Source organism: Mus pahari, chromosome 13 (assembly GCF_900095145.1).
Source record: "Mus pahari chromosome 13, PAHARI_EIJ_v1.1, whole genome shotgun sequence".
In the NCBI taxonomy this organism is placed as follows: domain Eukaryota; kingdom Metazoa; phylum Chordata; class Mammalia; order Rodentia; family Muridae; genus Mus; species Mus pahari.
The window spans coordinates 36486146-36504817 of NC_034602.1; the positions used below are offsets into that span (position 1 = coordinate 36486146).

Consider the following 18672-nt stretch of genomic DNA (forward strand, 5'->3'; position numbering starts at 1 on the left):
GAAAGACAATTATGCATTTTCGTGTGAAAACCACCGTTTTATTGTTTCACTGATGTTGATTGTGTGTGTCTTGTTATATGTAGGGTCTTTGTTGAATGTGGTGGCCCCCAAAGTATCTACTTGTGCAGGCTACTAGTGAGCTCTCATTCTACCATGGAGCATTGTTTTCCACAGTAAAACAATGCAATAGCAATGTAAAACAATGTAACAACAGTAATAACTATGCAATAATAGAGTTAGCTTCTGTAGCTAATTTATGTCATAGATAAAATGTCTATCCCACACAGAAAACTATCTTTTTGGACCCAAGACAGTAACTGGTCAGAATAATTGTTTGACAACAAAGATCTCACTGTAAGGAACATCGTCCCCCAGGATATAAAAGGGAAGGTCTGGGGACAGTTTAGTTTGTCACCAATAGATAAGTGCCACTGACATAGGGTGGGTATGAGCCAAGAACATGGCTAAACACTTTACAATGTAGAGGCCAGCCCCCACAACAAATTATGTAGCCCAAAATGTCAACAGTGCTTGAGCTGTGAAATGCTGCTCTAGGCCAAGTGTTTTCCAAATATTGTTTACTACAAAGGACCTTGGTAGTCTCTCTCTATACAAAATATAATGAAACAATGCAGTGAAATCCAGACAGAGAACAAATACTTCAAAGATAATTCAGGAGAAACTATCTCCCTCTGTACTCTGGGATGTATTTACATTTCCACTTTCCTTTTCTAATGCTATTTCTGATGCACAAAGTTGATTGATGACCTACTAGTGGGTCATAAGATATACTGTGGAAATCAATGCTCCATGGTAGAATGAGAGTTCACTAGTAGCCTGCACAAGTAGATACTTTGGGGGCCACCACATTCAACAAAGACCCTACATATAACAAGACACACACAATCAACATCAGTGAAACAACAAAACGGTGGTTTTCACACGAAAATGCATAATTGTCTTTCTGTCCCAAGATACTGTACAGCCTAAGATAGAAAGGCTGGCCTTAAAACTGATTGCCAAAAATAACTGTAACATAAAGCCAGTATGTTAAAAAAAATAGGTACAAAAATGCACAGCAGGAATCCAAACATTACCACCCCGAATGCATATTTTTATTTTCTGTCCAATTATCCAGATCATACTTTCAGTAAATCAGAGATACACAGGCTCTGGCTAAATTTACAGATGGAAAAAATGACCTACAAATAAACTTTTTTTTAAAAAGAGTGAGTAATAAGCAACAAGTGAGGTAAGATTAAAAAACATGGGTTTCGGAGGGAGAAAAAAATTCTCGGATTAAAATTCAGGCTCTAATTGCCGAGTGAGCTGCTAAGTTATTTAACCACTAAGACTATTTCCTCACTTTTAAATGAGGGATAACACTTGTCTTACAAAGCTCTTGTAAGGATTATAGAAATAATGTTAGTACGTAGTAAGAATCCATTAAACTCCCTTTTCCTCCCTCTCAGCTCAAGATTCAGTATTATGTCCACTAAGTCTTCCCAAATGCCAATACAGGTATGTAGAAAAGTGGGGTACAGGGGAAAGAACCTGACCATAAAGCTACATTTAAGTTTCAGAGAGTAATCTATTCAATTTCGTGTTTACTTTCTTCTTAGTTTTGGTTATAAAATATTCTTGTTTATAAATGATAAAAGTAGATGGCACTTTTAATATCCTTAATTGAAAAACTTAGGCACCCTCTAACTGCTTTCACCACTAATTTTTTTTAGGTAAGGGTGGTGTTTTGTTTGCATGGATTTCTATGCACCATATGCATATGTGATGCTAATGGAAGATAGAAGGGAACATTAGATTCCCTAGAACTGGAGTTACAGAGTATTGTGAATTAGCGTGCTGGTACTGGGAATAGAGGCTAGGTCCTTAGGAAGAGCAACTGCTGCTCTTAGTTGCTAAACCATCTCTCAAGCCCCTCCAACTTTTTTGTAACTCAGATATATATATATATATATATATATATATATATATATATATATATATATTGGGGGGGGAATCTCTATAGGAACCGCATAACTTTTCTCAGAAGTCAATTCAGAGACTACTCCCTGTGCTTGCTGTGGACCTGACCGTGCACCTTCTTGTTTGCTCCCACTGCACTCTTTTTGGATTTCTGTATTAGCACATATGATAGTGCATATGAAACTGTGAACTCCTGAGGAATAGCAATCATGCCTCACAATGCCAACAGAAACTACTACAGGGCAGACAGAAAAGAACTAATGGAATGTGCTGAGGATTGAAGGAGATACTAAAAATTGTGAAAAAAATGGAGCAAGGATTATCTACCATTTGCCTCAAATTTTTACCACACATATTCCAATCTGGAGGGTCAGTGACTTATGAAACAAGACTATTGGCAGAGTGTTACAAAACAAATCCAAAGCTATCTCAGCTTCTGATGAAGAAAATTAAGCTGGGAGTCTTAAACCTGATTTGGGTAGTTCTGAGTCGCTATCACTATCTTACATAAGCTCTCACCTAACCAATCCAGGACCATGAATCCCCAGCATAACACAGAAGCAAACAATACTTCTTGCTTTGCGCCAAAGGCCTGTGGTCTGCACAGCAGAGATAAAGAAACCTTTCCGTAACATCTTTTTCTGACAACAAACTAACAAAATCATGAGACAAAAACATCAAGACAATGTCCTGTAACCTCTGCTCTCACTGAAGTTCTTTGGGTTCCATATTTTCCTCATTCCCCTTCAAGTCTAGCTGGATTGCAAAGTTAAGTTTATGATTATGAATAAAAACTAAATAAGAAAAAAAAAACATCAAGACAAAACAAAACATGTACACAAAACAAAAAACTATGGAGTCTGTTTTCTGTTAGCCAACTACTCCTGGGCGTGGGGAGTGTGGTTGATATACTCAGTGACAATTCATTAGAGAAAACCTATCACTTGTAAATAACTACTACATTAGTAAATTCAGACTCTGAACCCACTTTCCCTTCTCCTTGCTTGTATTTTGTCTGGTTGACCTTTTTATATGAGAAAATCTCAGGCAACACATAAACTATTATACAGCAATAGTTAGCATAATCTGTAACCACTAAAGAATAACTCATTGCTCAAATAATAGAACAACTGACTTGATGCTCCTAAAGAAAAATCATTTTTTAAATATATAAGTTCAATACTGGGAATAAAATTGAAATCTTTATAGTTTCTGGACATTTGTGGTTAAAACTTAGAATACTGTAAAATAATATACTTTATAGCTATCTAGTTTTAACCAGACTAGTCTTTTTGCCATTTGACTGGAGGTTGTTGGATTGATATCCTTGACCTACACAGCTAAAGGAAAGGACAAGCACTGAGAGAACACACCAGTCAAAGCCACTCTCAATCCTTTAAGGCTGCCCGCCATCACAAACATGCATTCTCCTACTCTTCACTCACAGACCTCCAGACTACCTTCTACTGATCATGTTAACCCCGAGAAATGATGAAAATTCCTGTGTAGTTCTTTTTTTCTCGACTAAATTACTTTGGTCATAGTTAAGAAAACTGGAATTTTAGCACTCTTGATGAATATATATGATAATCTCATTAATTATATTCAACTAATTCAGAATTAGTCACTTTTTTTACAGTGTTGGCGATAAATCAGTGGCAATTTTGACCAAAGCTATACCAAACTAAAAATGCTTTATTAAATTAGTTTATTCAATCGGGAACTTTTAACTACTGAGAATAATCTTATTTGACTCGTTTTTTAAGTCAACTGCAGTTTCAAAATTTATTCAAATATTCTCAAAAAGGAGACACAAAAATGACTGTGCCCGGGGTGATGACAAATGCCTGTAGTTCTTGAATCTAGAAGGAAGATCAGGAGTTCAAGGACAGCCTCTGAAATACAGTGAGTTCTCTGTATTAGGGGAGACACTACCTCAAAAACAGCATCAGAACCAAACCAACCAAAGAATAACGACCAACTTCCTCATTATTTTAAAAAGAGACTGGGTACTACAATACAAATTTTGATTATTTGGGAAGGTCATAATCCTTTGACAATGTGAAACATCTTAAGAAATATTAGCCTAATGGAGGCACACGCCTTTAATCCCAGCACTTGGCAGAATCAGGTGGAATTCTGAGTTCAAGGTCAGCCTGGTCTACAGAGTGAGTTCCAGGACAGCCAGAGCTACACAGAGAAACCCTGTTTCAAAGAAAGAAAGAAAGAAAAAGAGAGAGACAGACAGACAGAGACAAACAGACAAGCCTGGTATGTAGCTCATACCTTTAATCCCAGGCAGAGGCAGGCAGATCTCTGTGAATTCGTTAGCCTGCTCTATAGAACAAGATCCAGACATAGGAGAAACCATACCAGAAAAAAACCAAAACCAAAACAAAATAGAAGGAAGAAGAGAAGTGATATAAAAAGCACCAAGGGAAATGTATGAATTGACAACATTTCCCCCATATTACCAGGGGGACTGGACTACCTCTCCCCAAAACTAGCCATAGAAAACAAGTCATAGAAAACTAGCCATAGAACAGCCTTGGGTTCCATTAGTCCTCAGTTCACTTCCCTTTTGCTTTTTGAGGAATTCCTGAAATTAAAGGATAGTGCAATAAAAAAAAAAAAATCAAAAGGTAGGGAGATTACAAAAAGACACAACCACTAAATGAGAAATACCGCACATAATACTCTTCTGCTCAAGGCTTAGCCAGTCCTTAAGCCTCCTCTGGAAACGCGGTACTCGCCGCTGCTGGGCCCCACTCTCACTGAGAGCTCTAAACTGTACTTGACATCTGGGTTCTACACTCAGAGATTCCAATTTGAGTTAGGGTTCAGCCATCAGGATTTTAACAACGAGCTTTGGTTAAGTAACAGGCAACTAAGTAGCGAACCATGAGCCTATGGTCTTGGTGTTAAAGGTCCACCTGTTTAGGACTGGGTTTGGGTTTTTTGGTTTGTTTGTTTTTCTTTTTCCAAAATGGAGGGAGAGAGAGGGTTGTGCAACCAAGATGCTAAGATCTGAAACTTCAAATTGCTGGTCTTCCCCTGGCCTACCAGTGAAGCCATTGACCTCCTTCCTAGCACCTCTCCAGATTGAAAGACAATTCTTGTTTTCTGTTAGTAGTGGTGCTAATTCCACGTAATCTCTGACAGTTCCATTTATTTTTATGTTTAAGTTAATAATTACTTAACAGCTATTTATTTGGTTCACTTTTTTTTGCAAAACATATGACTGCCCAGAATTTACTCATATATGATCTTCCAAACATAAAGTGACAATTCCGAGTTTTAAGCATCCTTAGAAAAATGTCCCCAGCTCATCTTCACAAGAGTGTTTCTTCAACTTCGGCTACATCCATTAAAAGTCCAAAGTGAGTTCCACTGCAAGGCAACTTTTCCTAGGGCCCCCCACCCCTCTCATTTGCTTCCAGTAAAAAGTCCAGGAAGACAGAGGAACAGCTGCCTCGGAACAAAATCTACAAGGAATAAAATATCCAGGAAAAAAAATCAAAACTGGAAGGAAAAAGGAATAACCAGGAAAGAGGAGTGCGGGTCTTCCCAGTCCGTGGACCAGGCTTGTGTACGGAACCAAACCAGTGCAAAGCAAAGCCTGCTCCGGGGGCTGCAGGACGCTGCCTGTGGAGCCAGGAAGCAAAGTCAAGCGGTCCAGAGGGAGGATGCAGTGTTTGCAAAGCGACTAAAAGAGCCCGAAGGGACCGGGCGAACGGCGCTGTGGCTGCGAGGAACCGCAGAAGCGGCCTGCGGACGCGGAGCGGGCACCCCGCGGGCGGCCGGCCGACCGACCCGGACGGCCGGGAGCGCCCCTCACCCCGGCACAGGTCGGTCCGGCGAGCGCTCGTCCCGGACCGCGGCCAGCGCGGGCTCCCGGGACCCCGGTGGGAAGGTTCGGGAGCCGCGCGGGTGCCGAGGCGCGGGCGACGGGCTCGCGCGGCGCCAACGCGGGGGTTGCGGGAGGCACGCAGGCCAGGCCGCCCGGAACCCGGCCGCTCCTCCGCGGCCGCCCTCCGCCCCGCGCCCCTTTACCTTGTCGCAGTAGCGCCCCACCAGCTGCTTCATCCGCCAGTGTGGGGCGGTGAAGACGTCCACCTCCTCGGGGAAGGGCGCCATCGCCACGGCCTCAGCGTCCGCCTCAGCAGCCGCGGCCGCCGCCTCTCCATAGACACCCTCGCCGCGGGGCAGAGGCGGCGCGCCCCCCTGCGCATGCGCCCGCCCCGTCGGCGCGCGCGCCCGGGCGGCTCCGCGGGGGCGCGCGGGCCGGCGCCATGCGGTGCCGCGGCCCACGTGACCGGCGCGCGCGCGCGCTGAGCGGCACAGAGCTCCCTCCTCCGGTGGGCACGGTCGTCCCTGGACCTTTGCGTTTCATCTCTTAAAATGAAAACCGCACTGTCCCAGGACGGGGGTCTTCAGGGGCGCGTCTCCGGGCGCCTGGCCCCTGAGGCAGGGACCAGCGTGGTCAGATCGAGCCTGCGTGCTCTGCACCGGTGGACTGTGTGCGGGCGCCGAGCCCTCAGCCGGTTTTTCTGCCTCGCTCCGGTTTGCTAGGCTGGGGATGCTGGCCCCGGGCCTAGGGAACATGGCCTCGCCCCTGCTGCTGAGAGCTGGGGACCTGGCAGCCCCTCCTCACCCACGCCAGCGGGGAGCAGGGTGGGATGGTGGCCCTGGGGGAACGAGAAACACCAGAGGGAGGACAGACACCTCATATCGTGAACAACAGTCCCAGAGCGGCCATCTGAGCCTGCCAGGGGGGAAGAGCGAGCCATCATGGCTGTCTAATAGGGAGAGAGCCTTAGCACAAATCCCGCCATTTTAAGCCGAAGAGGCTCAGACAGGAAGAAAGGGCCATAAATGAGGTCACTGCCTAGAGAAAGGCCAGCACGCGTCACTTGTCCTCATCTAAGCCATCCAGTAGACTTTTCCCAAGTATCAGAGGCACCCGGTAGCTTTAGAATAAGTGGGAAAGTGGGGAGAAACCAGAGCAAGGCTGAGAACCTGGGAAGGGTGTGTCGTTTTCTCAACAGCCATAAACTGAACAGTTAGCAGAAGATATGCTGTATTCACCTTTATATTTCCTACCCCAAATTCATGTCAATGGTTAAAAGGAATCAGACACTCAAAAAATGAATAAAGAGATACTTCTATTAGTGTATCTAGTTCTAGTTCTTACCTTTTGACAGTAACATGCGAGTTGAGCAGGAAAACAGACTCTGGAGATGAAACCTAGGTTCATGGTTTCACCAAACTCTAGTTGTACTAACCTTGGAAAGCGACCTGACTTCTGTGTTCTGACCGCAGTATTCTCTTATGTAAAATGGGATGAGGGGAATAAACAACCTACTTCATAAGATTTTAAGGAAAACTGAGTCCGTATATATTTGAAGTGCTAATAGGAATACCTCATCACGAATATTCCCTGTAAACAATGTTAGAGAAAACAGCTATGACAAAGGAAATTAAGACATTGCCCCGGATTTTACAAATCAGTATGTAAAATTCTGGCCAAATGGATCTAGATCTGGCGATAAGTTTGCTCCTGTGTACTGCATTAGTTGGAACAGAGAGGTGGCTGAAGAAACAGAAAAAGAAAAACAAAACGAAACAACAACAACAAAACCCCAGCTTACAGAACTGATAAGTCCTTGGCAGATTTCTCCCTCCCGCTCCACCCCATTACTCTCCTTTCCTCTGTTCCCTTCTCTGTTCCCCTCTTTCCCTTTTCTCCACTGTTTCAGCAGGGCTTTGCCTCCTTATTTTTAACAATTCTCAAAAGACATTTGCGAACCCCTCATTTGTTTTATCTTGATCTTTTGCTCTAGCCATCTTGGAATATAGACTCGACGTCAGTGTACCAGTTACATAGATCTAGATGAAGAGGTTTTCCTCAGTAGCCGGAACAAGAATACTAGAAGAAAGACTGGGGGAAGCACCCAGCATTCTTGTGATTTTTCTCATTTTAACTAGGAATGCATCATATTATAGATGTCTCATTTAGTAGGTGTATAACAACAAAACTAGTCACCTATGAACTGAGTGTCACTGTAACCTGGATTGGAAGGATTGTAGTCCACTAAGAAAAATAACAGCTACTTTGGGATTTGGCTGTTTCACAGGATTTATTTCAAGGACTAAAATGAAAGAAAGAAGTGATTAAAAAAATAAGGCCTGTGAGTCATTTTCCCTCTCAAGGAAGCTGTTGGCATTATCCCCATGGGTCGAGTAAAGATCAATTAATCATATGGATATAGATATGACTAATTCTCGTTGAACTTCAGCCTAAGAGACAAGACTAACTAGTGTTATACTGTTACTGTAAGTCCCTACAACCACAACAGATTTGAATTGCTACTAAAGTCCAGTCTAGCAGCTTAGTCATCTCTCTGTGACCTCTTTAGGTATGACAACAGAAACTCTAACAGACCACCTATCCACTTACCCCTGCAAAGGGGCCGGGTAATATCAGTGCCGGGAAAAACCTCATTCTTGGACTGGTGGCTTTTTCCCCCCTCACTCTCGTTCTTATAGGAAACAAACATGAAGTGGGGAAGGTGTCAAATTGTTCTCTGGAAAACTGAAAATACACTGGCAGAAGACATTTCCTGGAATTTCCCAACAGTATTTGTGAAGGCTTGAGGAAGGATTCCTAGTCAGAATCGGCCAATTCTAAGGCATATAACTTTGAGTATATGACCTAGTACTGTTCCCAACAGAGGGCTGATTTTGAAAAGAAACACTGAAAAACAAGGTTGCCATTATAAAACAGAATCATAATCTCAGTACATTACAAGGGTTGATCATCACCATTAGTTTAAAAAAAAAAAAAAAAAAAAAAAAAGCTAATCAGGGCTAGAGAGAACACTCAGCAGTTAAGAACACTGGCTACATCTCCAGAAGACCTGGGTTCCCTGACCTTCATGGGCATCAGATATGCATGTGATAAAAAGACATACATGTAGACAAAACACTCATACACATAGGTAATAACTTTTTAGTAGCCAATCAGCATCTGCTACAATGAGTTGATTTAAGGGTACACTTTTAGAAAGAATGATGGCGTGAAAAAAAAGATAGCTCATAAGTTGAAATACAAGACCAAATGCTCTTAGGGTTTCCCCCTCATTTTTATATGTAAATAGACCTCAATGGCACTTGTATGCATACACAGAGAGAGACAGAGACAGAGACAGAGACAGAGACAGAGACAGAGACAGGACATCCCCCAAGCATTCACCTCCTTTGTTTTAATGAACAAACAAAGTGGACCTATGGGTGTCAGGCCTTAGGCTAATAGCTTGCCCTCACTCCCTGTGCTGTATTTTCCTACGGGTCTGTGGAGAAGCTTTGAGTGCTCCAGCCTTGTGCCTTTCACACCATGATAAACTGACTCCCCTCTCAAACAGAAAGCCAAACCCTTGTTCCCTTAAGTTGTTTTCTTGTTAGATATTTGGTCACATCGACAAGAAAGGCAGAAAATACAGTAGGCAATGCCCGAGCTATGCTAATCTCTGGGACCCAGCCTTCCTCAGACATCAGAGACAGGGGCAGAGCGTCTCGCCTTCCTGACACCTAAGTCTCTCCATTTTTCACTGGGAAAGCACTCTCACTTTTTTAGACCAAGCCTTACAGGACACACATTATATTGGTGAGTTCTACCTAACCCTGAAATAGGTATCAGCTCCCTTTAAGGTTCAAATAACTGTCGGAAGTCTGAGGACATGTAACTTTAATTTTTTCAAAACCTATTTTTAATAATAGTTCTTAAATGCTTTAACCTCCCTTTTAGCCCACCTCCCACCAGAGGTAGTGGGAAATAAAAGAGATGGGGGTAGTGACCTGGTTCTTCAGAGCAACTGCTTGTCTGTGTTGTCTGGAAATCGGCAGTTCAGTTCACAGGGCAGCAGGGCAGCTCAATCACTCCCAAACACTTCATGGATACACCAGCAGTCCAATTCCATAGAGTCGGGATAGCAACCACGAACCATCAGTGCTGGCACTACCTAGCAGAGACAGCCAGGCCTCAGCCTCATTACAAGTCATCAGGAGGGACCAGAAGGATCGCCAGGAGAAGATCTCGGCTCTGCCTCTCTCAGGGAAGCGAAGATCAGTGGAGATGTGAGAACCACAAGGGTTGTACAGCTAGCTCTATAAGCAAGCCAAGCTCACCCCTGGCACTGTCCATCGAATCCTATTTATACTTCCTCCAAACATCACTTCTCCTCAGCATGTGTGTCTGTCTCAGCTGACATCACTCTGCCAATCAATTCAAGACCTTGGAAGCAGCCAGAAACTGCAGCATACCACCAGAAGGTTTGTTTTTGTTTTTTTTTTCTTTTTTTCTTTTTTTTTTTTTTTCCGGTGCATTTCTTTCTATAGAATCCTGACAAATGCAGCTCAACTACACAATGTAAGGTGGACCCATACAACCGTGTTGTTAGCAAAGAATCCTTCATCACATGTCCTTTCATGTGCTTGCTTTAGCAGACATCCTTTCACCTGTGTTTGCTTCAGCTAAATGTTCCTACATGTGTTTGTCTCAGCAAAACATCATCCAACCAGCTTTCCAAAGAACCCTTAAGTTTCCATTTCAGGGGCATGTCTCACCTTGGACATTTTCCTAATTGGAGTCTGCTTTCATACACAGCATTAGTCTTGGTGTCCACTTTCAGAGTTTCAAGTTCAAGTGATTTACCTAAGTATGCCTCAAAGGCCATGCACTAAAGTTGTGGTCCCCCACCCAGTTCATAGTGCTTTGGAGACATTGTAGAACCTTTAAGAAGTAGACAATAGTAAGGGTTCATCCAGTCACTTGGCGGATGTAATCTTAAAGGGGATACAAGAACTTTAGTTCCTTCTTTCAAGTTCCTGCCATGAGCTAAGTAGCTTTGCCACCCACTGCCAGCGCGGTTGTAGCGACCGAGAGCTGACTGAGGAAGCGTGTCTGCAGTACAGAGTTCCCTTCTTGTATGAAGGCGATGGAGCTCATCACATTGGAAGACAGAAACTATATAATGTGCCCTGTTTTGAAGGTGTGGGATTCTACTACCTAGAGGTAGCTCACTGATACTCAGTACATGAGAAATAGTTGGACATATTCAAAGGCATGAAATAAGAAACCCAAGACGAGAAGGGTTAAAGTAGGGGCAGGAGGATAAGTTTGCTAGAAATAAAAAGAGGAGGGGGAGCCAGTGAGGTAGCTCAGCAGATAAAGGAGCTCACCACCACCGCCGCCGCCACCACCACCACCACCACCATCATCACCACCACCACCACCACCATCATCACCACCATCACTACCATCATCACCACCATCACCACCACCATCACCACCATCATCACCACCATCGCCATCATCACCACCATCACCACCACCATCACCACCACCAACACCACCGAGCCTGATGGGCGGAGTTTGACTGCTGTGTCCACATGGTGGGAGGAAAAACTTGCCTCCTGAATGCGATCCTCTGATCTCCTCCACAATACAGCATGGCATGCACATTCACACCAACGTGCACAAATAAAAAATGTAAACACTTCAAAGATGAGGAAAATCAGAGCAGGGGAAAGAAAACAGGAAAGAAAAAAGATCGTACTTGAAGTACATCAATGCACGCCTCAGGCATTTATGATGTTTTCCATGGGGTCATATGTAATTTTATGTCAACTGTTATATTTTTCCCACTAAACAGAAAGAGAAGGTGATGTATAAAGATAGGCATTGACTTGTCCAGTACCATAGAGCTAGTGAGTAGAAAACATTATGGTCTAAATTCATGTCTTACGCATTCATCCTTCTGCTCAAAAGGTAATTTCTGTCATTAGTTTATATCAACATATTGAATGCCTAGTAATATGTGCAATTAACCTCTGGGATGGAACCCAAGTTGACTGTTGTTGGGACTCTATTCTCTGTCCTAGTGAAATAACAGACAAGTAAAAAGTAGTCACATTAGAGACAGAGTAAGCAGAAGAATGACTCGCTCTAGCTCCCAGAGAGGAGGAAATCATACATTTCTCAAGTGTCCAAATGTGGATGGTCCCTCATAACTTAGGACACCTGCCCCCACCACCACCTCCCTTTTTAATTTTTCTTGGGACACTCTGACTGTATACCCTTTGCTGACCAGAGACTTGTAGCAATCCTCCTGCCTCAGTTTCCTAAGCACTGGGATTACAAGCATGCATAACCATGCCTACTTCTGAGATTTCATTTTGTTGAAGGTTTGTTTTGTTTTAAATATAGAGATATGAAGCGTCGAGAGACCTGCGTCTCTTTGCAAACATTCCAGACAAGAGCCTTCCATTTCCTAAACATATCTGAGTGGCATCTCTTTTAGGCTTTCTGTTGTTGGTGGTTGGTTGGATTTTGATTGTTTTAACGGCTAGTCTGAGCCCCCACCCCACTCCCATTCCCCTTGTTCATGCCAGACAGAGACTCCACTACTGAGTAACACCTTGACCTTTCCACCTCTCCTATTGTTTTAACAGGAATGTTTTATTAATTCTTTGAGAAGTTTATACATGCATACAATGTACTTTGGTGATGTTCACCCCCCCCCCTGCCTGCTTCTTTTCTCAATAAATGTTGCTAACTCAACGCCAGTTTGGACTTCCCATACAGGCTGTGTTCCTGGCTGTGTTCTCAGGGTGTGTTGGCCTGAGAGAAGGTGGCTGGTTTCATAGCCAGCTCAACTTGGCTATTTTTACCTTGTAGTAAGAAGTAGCACACGCAGCTAGAATGAAAGAGCAGTAAGCTCCTGTAAATGGTTGGATTTAGTCATTGTAATGATGAAATCCGGTGAGTAATTGCCTAATCCCATCCAAAAAGGGAGGTGAATGTTTACAAAAATACTAGTCTGTTTCCTTCCTCTCAAGCTCTGACTGAGGTGGAGGGGGATGGGGACACAGAGGCAGGGGACTTCAGAGTACAAAAAAAAATATTCATAATTATATAAAATAACTTTATGAAAATTTACAAAGCTAAGTGTGGTGAGGATTTTGTTTCCTTTAAAAACACAGAAATGTTGTGTGAATGTGCTTTTGTTTCAATACCAGGTGTGGGATATGAGGCTGCTTCAGATTGTTCTCAGCAGCTGACTATGATTTGTCTCATGCTCTGGCAAGGGGCGTGATATTGCCAGCCGAAGATAGTTTGCATTTGGAATGCTGGGGACTCTTTCAGAGGGTATAAAAATGTCAGATGGGGTAAAGGGTTGCTCCCTCTGCTGCTCTGTCTCCCACTTCCCTTACTACTGCTGCTGGTGGTGATGGTTACTGTTTGTTGTATTGCTGGTTGCTGGCTGGTGGTTGCTGGCTGCTGGCTGCTGACTGCTGGCTGCTGGCTGCTGGCTGCTGGCTGCTGGCTGCTGGCTGCTGGCTGCTGGCTGCTAGCTGCTGGCTGCTGGCTGCTGGCTGCTGGCTGCTGGTTACTGGTTGGAGATATCCTGACAAAGAAGACTGGACTTGCCCCAAGTCACTCCATTACCCTAATCAACAGGAAGTAGTCTAAGAGTTCGGCAACCTCTTTCTTTCCCCCTAAACTTCTTTCTCTCCTACCTAGTATTGGGGGGATGTGAGGGATTGGAGTGGAGAGGGTAGTAAATATAAGAATCCAATAAATTAGACAAAAAGTACAGGTACAACTGTGACCTTTGTGGTCCAAAGGACAGGGATTCCTATGGACAGACTAATCGCTGTTCTTCTGAAACAGCCATGAGTACATAAAATACTGGCCTGAATGCTAATCTTACTTCAGCCATTGCCTATGACAGTCCCACTCTAGGGACACATTTTTTTCAGCTCCAGCCTCGGTCTAGGATGCTGCTCAGTGATAAGGGGGCATTGGGAAAAAAAAAAACTAATCTCTAGCACATGGTAAAATAACTGTGTCAGGTAAGTACTAACCTGGTTTGGGAAATCAATCATCAACAAGCAGATAAGTCAGTCAATGATTATATTACCTATAATCAATTATTACTTTGTGTTATCAGGGTAATCACAATTCCTTCATTCACTGCCCATAATGTCTCTACCGAGGGAACTCGTTTGGGTTACTTTGATCATTTTCCTTGTATGCAAGATGATAACAAAACTGATATACTTGTGATTAATTTCTTTCTTTTAGGGGCTGGGTATAACATTCAGTGACTTGTACATACAAAGCATGCACTCTGCTCTTAGGCCTTGGATTATTTTAAAGGTATCTTTGTTTCACTTATTATGCTTACTCATGTAGTGTGGAGGCACACCACACACAGACTGTGCACATGTTCTGTGAAACCAGAATCGAGTCACCACGCCGTTGTTAAAGAGCCACATTATTGTTAGGCCCCCTTACCCTACAGGAATAGGTTTCTGTTGTGAGTTAAGATTGTACTCTGCAGTGAATTTGTGACCCCACGGTGTATGACTGTTCTATGCCTTCCTTCCAAGATACACTTTCAAGATGCCTTGATCTATACCTGTGCCCACCTGCCCCATAATGTATGACTCTCTGTGCATGGTGGATATCCTTGCTTTTATTCTCACCTTTCATTGTACTGTTTGCAGCAGCCAGTTATCTCACCCCATAAACAACCTTACAGAAGTTTTCTATTGACCTTAGCTTCCCCACACCTCATAAAAGAGACCTCAAAAAAGCCAGTCAGGGGCTGATCGCTCAAATCCCAACAGGGTGAGGCAGCCAGCTGGTCAGTGCCGGCTGCACTTCTAAAATAAAGCTCGCTTTAATCACACAGTCCTGGATTGGGTCTTTCTCCTCCCATAGTCAAGGTTAACCAGTACCAAGGAGGTCGTGAGGGTAGCTTGTGTCCGAAGTCAACTTGTAAGAATCGGCGCTCTCCTTCCAACAAGTGAGTCTCTGGGCAGAGCTCATGTGCCAGGTTTTATGTGCTGAGCCGTTCATCTCACGAGATCCATGTTGTTTAAGAAACAAAACAAAACAAAACAAAAAAACCCTTACTGGAGCAGAAGAGACAGTTCAGGGTTAAGTGAACACAATGCCTTTGCAAAGAATCTAGGTTTGGTTCCCAGTACCCACATGGCAGCTCACAAGACTCTGAAACTCTAGTTCTAGGGGATCCAGTGCTCTCTTCTGGCATCCATGAGCATTAAATAAACAAATGTTACAGGAACATCCATTCAGGTAAATATTCATAAACAACAACAACAAAAAAATAAAGGCTTCTGGGTAAGATGATGGAATAGAAACCTCATCAGATGGAATAGCTGATTACAGATTAGGGAAAGGGGGGCGCGGGGAGTAGGAATGTTTTATCAATCCATTAGCTGCCTCTTCTAACCTGGAATTGACTTGCTCAACATCTCAAACAACCCTTTCTACTCTTTGGCCACAAATTTTATCTACAGCAGGACCTGACTTGCTCCACTGTCATAGTGGCATTTTCCTCCAGGCTGCATGGGCTAAAAGACTGACTAGAGACTCCACAAAAGCAGGCTCTTGGAGATTTCACAGAAGAGCTTCCCAGTGACCACTTCCAAGGCTACCACCATCGGCACTCCAACAGGGAAAGACAAAGCTGTGGGAGGTAAACACGAAAGTATGAACGCTGATGGGGCACCAGGCAGCCCCTAGCCACTGCTGCCTCTGTGGGAACACAGCAGCTGAGCCTGGGCAGTTGATAGCTTCATCTATCAACGTGCTGGAGAACAGTCAAGAAAACATTGCTGTGTGGAGCTGGGAGCCCACAGAGAAAACGGGACTGTTCAGAGGCAACAGGAGCACAGCCAGGACCTGGGCTAAGCTAGCAAAGCTACCTGTGGATCAGCCAAGAAGGGGCTCTCTAAATCAGGCCAGTAATCTCATTGTCTTGTGTTTCCACCCAGCCTCCCTTCCCCTCTATACATATTATTTTTTAAGTTCTAATATTCTTTTTACTTTACCTGTGAGTGTTTTCTCCTCATATACGTATGTGTACCAGATGTATGTGTACCACATGTATGTGTAGAGTTCCAAGGAGGTTAGGAGAGGGGATGTGGATGGTTGTGAGTCACCATCTGGGTGATGAGAATCAAATCGGTGTCCCCTGGAAGAGCAGCAAGTGCTCTTAACTCTGAAGCCATCTCTCCACCTCTACCACTACAGCTACTCTTCCCTACCAGGGATCCCACTATTTCCAGCTCTCCCCACTCCCCTACAGCTTAACTTCTTATCTAGATAGAGCAGGAGGCACTGAAACAAGACTGAAACAAGACTGTCCCTGGCTGTTTTCACTGACCTTTGTGCTGGTGAGCCTTTCTCTGTCTCCAACTAACTCACTCTCTCTCTCTCCTATTTCCCCTTCCTTTCTCTTTCCTTTTCCCTTCTTTTTTTACCCATTCTCTTTCCCATACTCATTCCTCTTACCGTGACATCTCTCAAAGCCCAGAGGCCGACCTTCCCTCTTTATGGTCTACAATTAACCAAAACGCCTCACACCCACCTACTCTTCCTATGTATATCTCTATCATCAACTTCCCATGTAAACGAATACACACCACTGCTCTCACGGTGACTGCTAACCTCTTCTCTTCTCTTCCTTTGCATTTATCCTAACATATGACTACACACAGTATCATTATGGTCTCCTCACTCCCAAAGTTAACCAGCACCTAGTGAGAGTCAGCTTTGACGTCTCCTGCTACTCTATTATCAGAGTGGATTAAATACTAGACAGTGGCAGTTGCTGCAGGCAGCACTCAACCCATGGGGCAGATGGAAGGTAGAGCCAGATGCCTAGAACCCCAGTCTAAGAGGCTGAAATATCATCACAACCATACGGCAATCCAGTCTCGAGCACTGCAGATTAATCTACCAGAAGGAGAAGAGGCAACATGGATTTAAAAGAACAAAACCAGCAAGTCTAAGCTAATGATCTAACATCTGATGAGCATATCTTAGCACAAAGACACAAGGAACACGAAAAACAAACAAACAAACAAACTCAAGGCAATTTTCTCTTCCAAAGTTCATAGAGTCTATACTAATGACCCCTGATTAAAATGACTTAGATGAAATTCCAGGGCCATGTGTTGCTATTCTCACATATATGTCAAAATAGATTCAAGTCAATTCTTTATTACTATTATTATTATTATTATTATTATTATATTTAATTTTCCATGCTATATCTTTTGCTCATGTTTTTCCTCACCTAAGATATGATAGTCCTTCCTTTAGCCATAGCATAACACTTTTTTATTCCTCTGCAAAGCAAGGACTCCATTATACAATGATGACAGCCATAGCTATTGAAAGATTGGCCATATACGAACTAGCACAATATTACCTTAAAACATTGAAAGAGGTTCTGTTAACAGACGAGGGAACCCAAATTGAGACAAGAAGTAGGATTTAGTCAATGCTTCCTTGTAGCATCATTATTACATGTTCATGTCTCACTAAAAACAAATCTGACCTTGTAGACTTGCTGAGCTACACAGTCATCGGTGGAAAGAGACCATAGGAGATAATCATGCTCCACATAGCAGGAGGCAGAGTACATGCTGTTCAAAGTTCTTACCTACGTGCTTGCCCTCAGCTAAGGTAATGATAGTGGATAAGATATAGGAGGTGATAAAATCTACAGTACTAATACCACTGTAATAAAACTTCACCCAGAAAACTTAAATGCCAAGAGTATTGACATAGCATCCTTCACAGTGCCCTCAAAGTATGGTCTTGGAGAACCTGCATCAGGACCTCAAAGGGATGTAGTACCCGAGTCTTACCCATGGAAATCTGAGTCAATGCAGTTGTAGTAAGTCTCAGGATTCTAGAATGTTCCTTTGTAACTAAAGTTTGAAAAATATCATTCCCGTCACTGGTGATGCTTCCACAGTTATAGCTTTTTAACCCTAATAAGGGGGTTTGGTTGTAAAGCCTGTGGCATCATGATACCACACTAATAAGAACAGTGATTGATTCCAGAACAGCTTCTCCCAACGCCATTCAAGAACACCAAAATATCCAGATACTCAAGCTCTTACACAAAATGATACCATATTTGAATATATACTTCCACACACTTCCCTTAACTTTTGAGTTATAGATTTAATATTCCTTTAATATTCAATATTTCTTTAATATTGAAAGCTCCATGACTTATGGAAGAAACTTGTGGAAGAAAGAGTTTATTCTGACTTCCAATTCCAGAGAGATGAGACCATCATGACAGGAAGACACATGACTGTCAGTAGCTGACATGGCAAAAGGAGCAGGAAGCAGAGCGCTGGCTTCAACCACAAGAGTAAAACAGAAAGACTGAGCTAGATGTGGCTCGGGGGCTTTGTAAACTCTCAAAGCCTACCCTTAGTGATGTACTTCCTGCAGCAAGGCGGTACTATTCCCAAAACTACACCACCAACTGGAGACCAAGTGTCCATGTACCTGAAACTACAGGAGACATTTTTACTCAAACCACCACACTTTGGGAAATAAGGAGGGAAAAAAAGTCTGCACTGTTCATCTCAGGATCTCTCCCTCACAAGAGTCGGGACAGGCACAAACATGCATATACAGAGAGACATAAACATTTCCACTTCATGATTGAGTGAATCCATGGATATGGAGCCTGCGGGTAAGGAGGCTTAAATATATAATATGCTAAATATAAAAAAAATGAGTATAGGGGGCTGGAGGGATGGCTCAGTGGTTAAGAGCACTGA

The 18672-nt window shown here is 43.3% G+C and overlaps 1 protein-coding gene across 1 annotated transcript in view; it reads right to left on the reverse strand.

Annotated features, from left to right (window-relative positions):
- Window positions 1–6215, reverse strand: part of Fbxl5 (F-box and leucine rich repeat protein 5) — a 38346-nt gene extending 32131 nt beyond the window's left edge. Inside the window, exon 1 of the mRNA XM_021210521.2 lies at window positions 6037–6215. Within this exon, the coding sequence (XP_021066180.1) occupies window positions 6037–6120 (84 nt within the window). The 5' untranslated portion in view covers window positions 6121–6215. The remainder of the gene's footprint in view (window positions 1–6036) is intronic.
- Between the last annotated feature and the right edge of the window lie 12457 nt (window positions 6216–18672).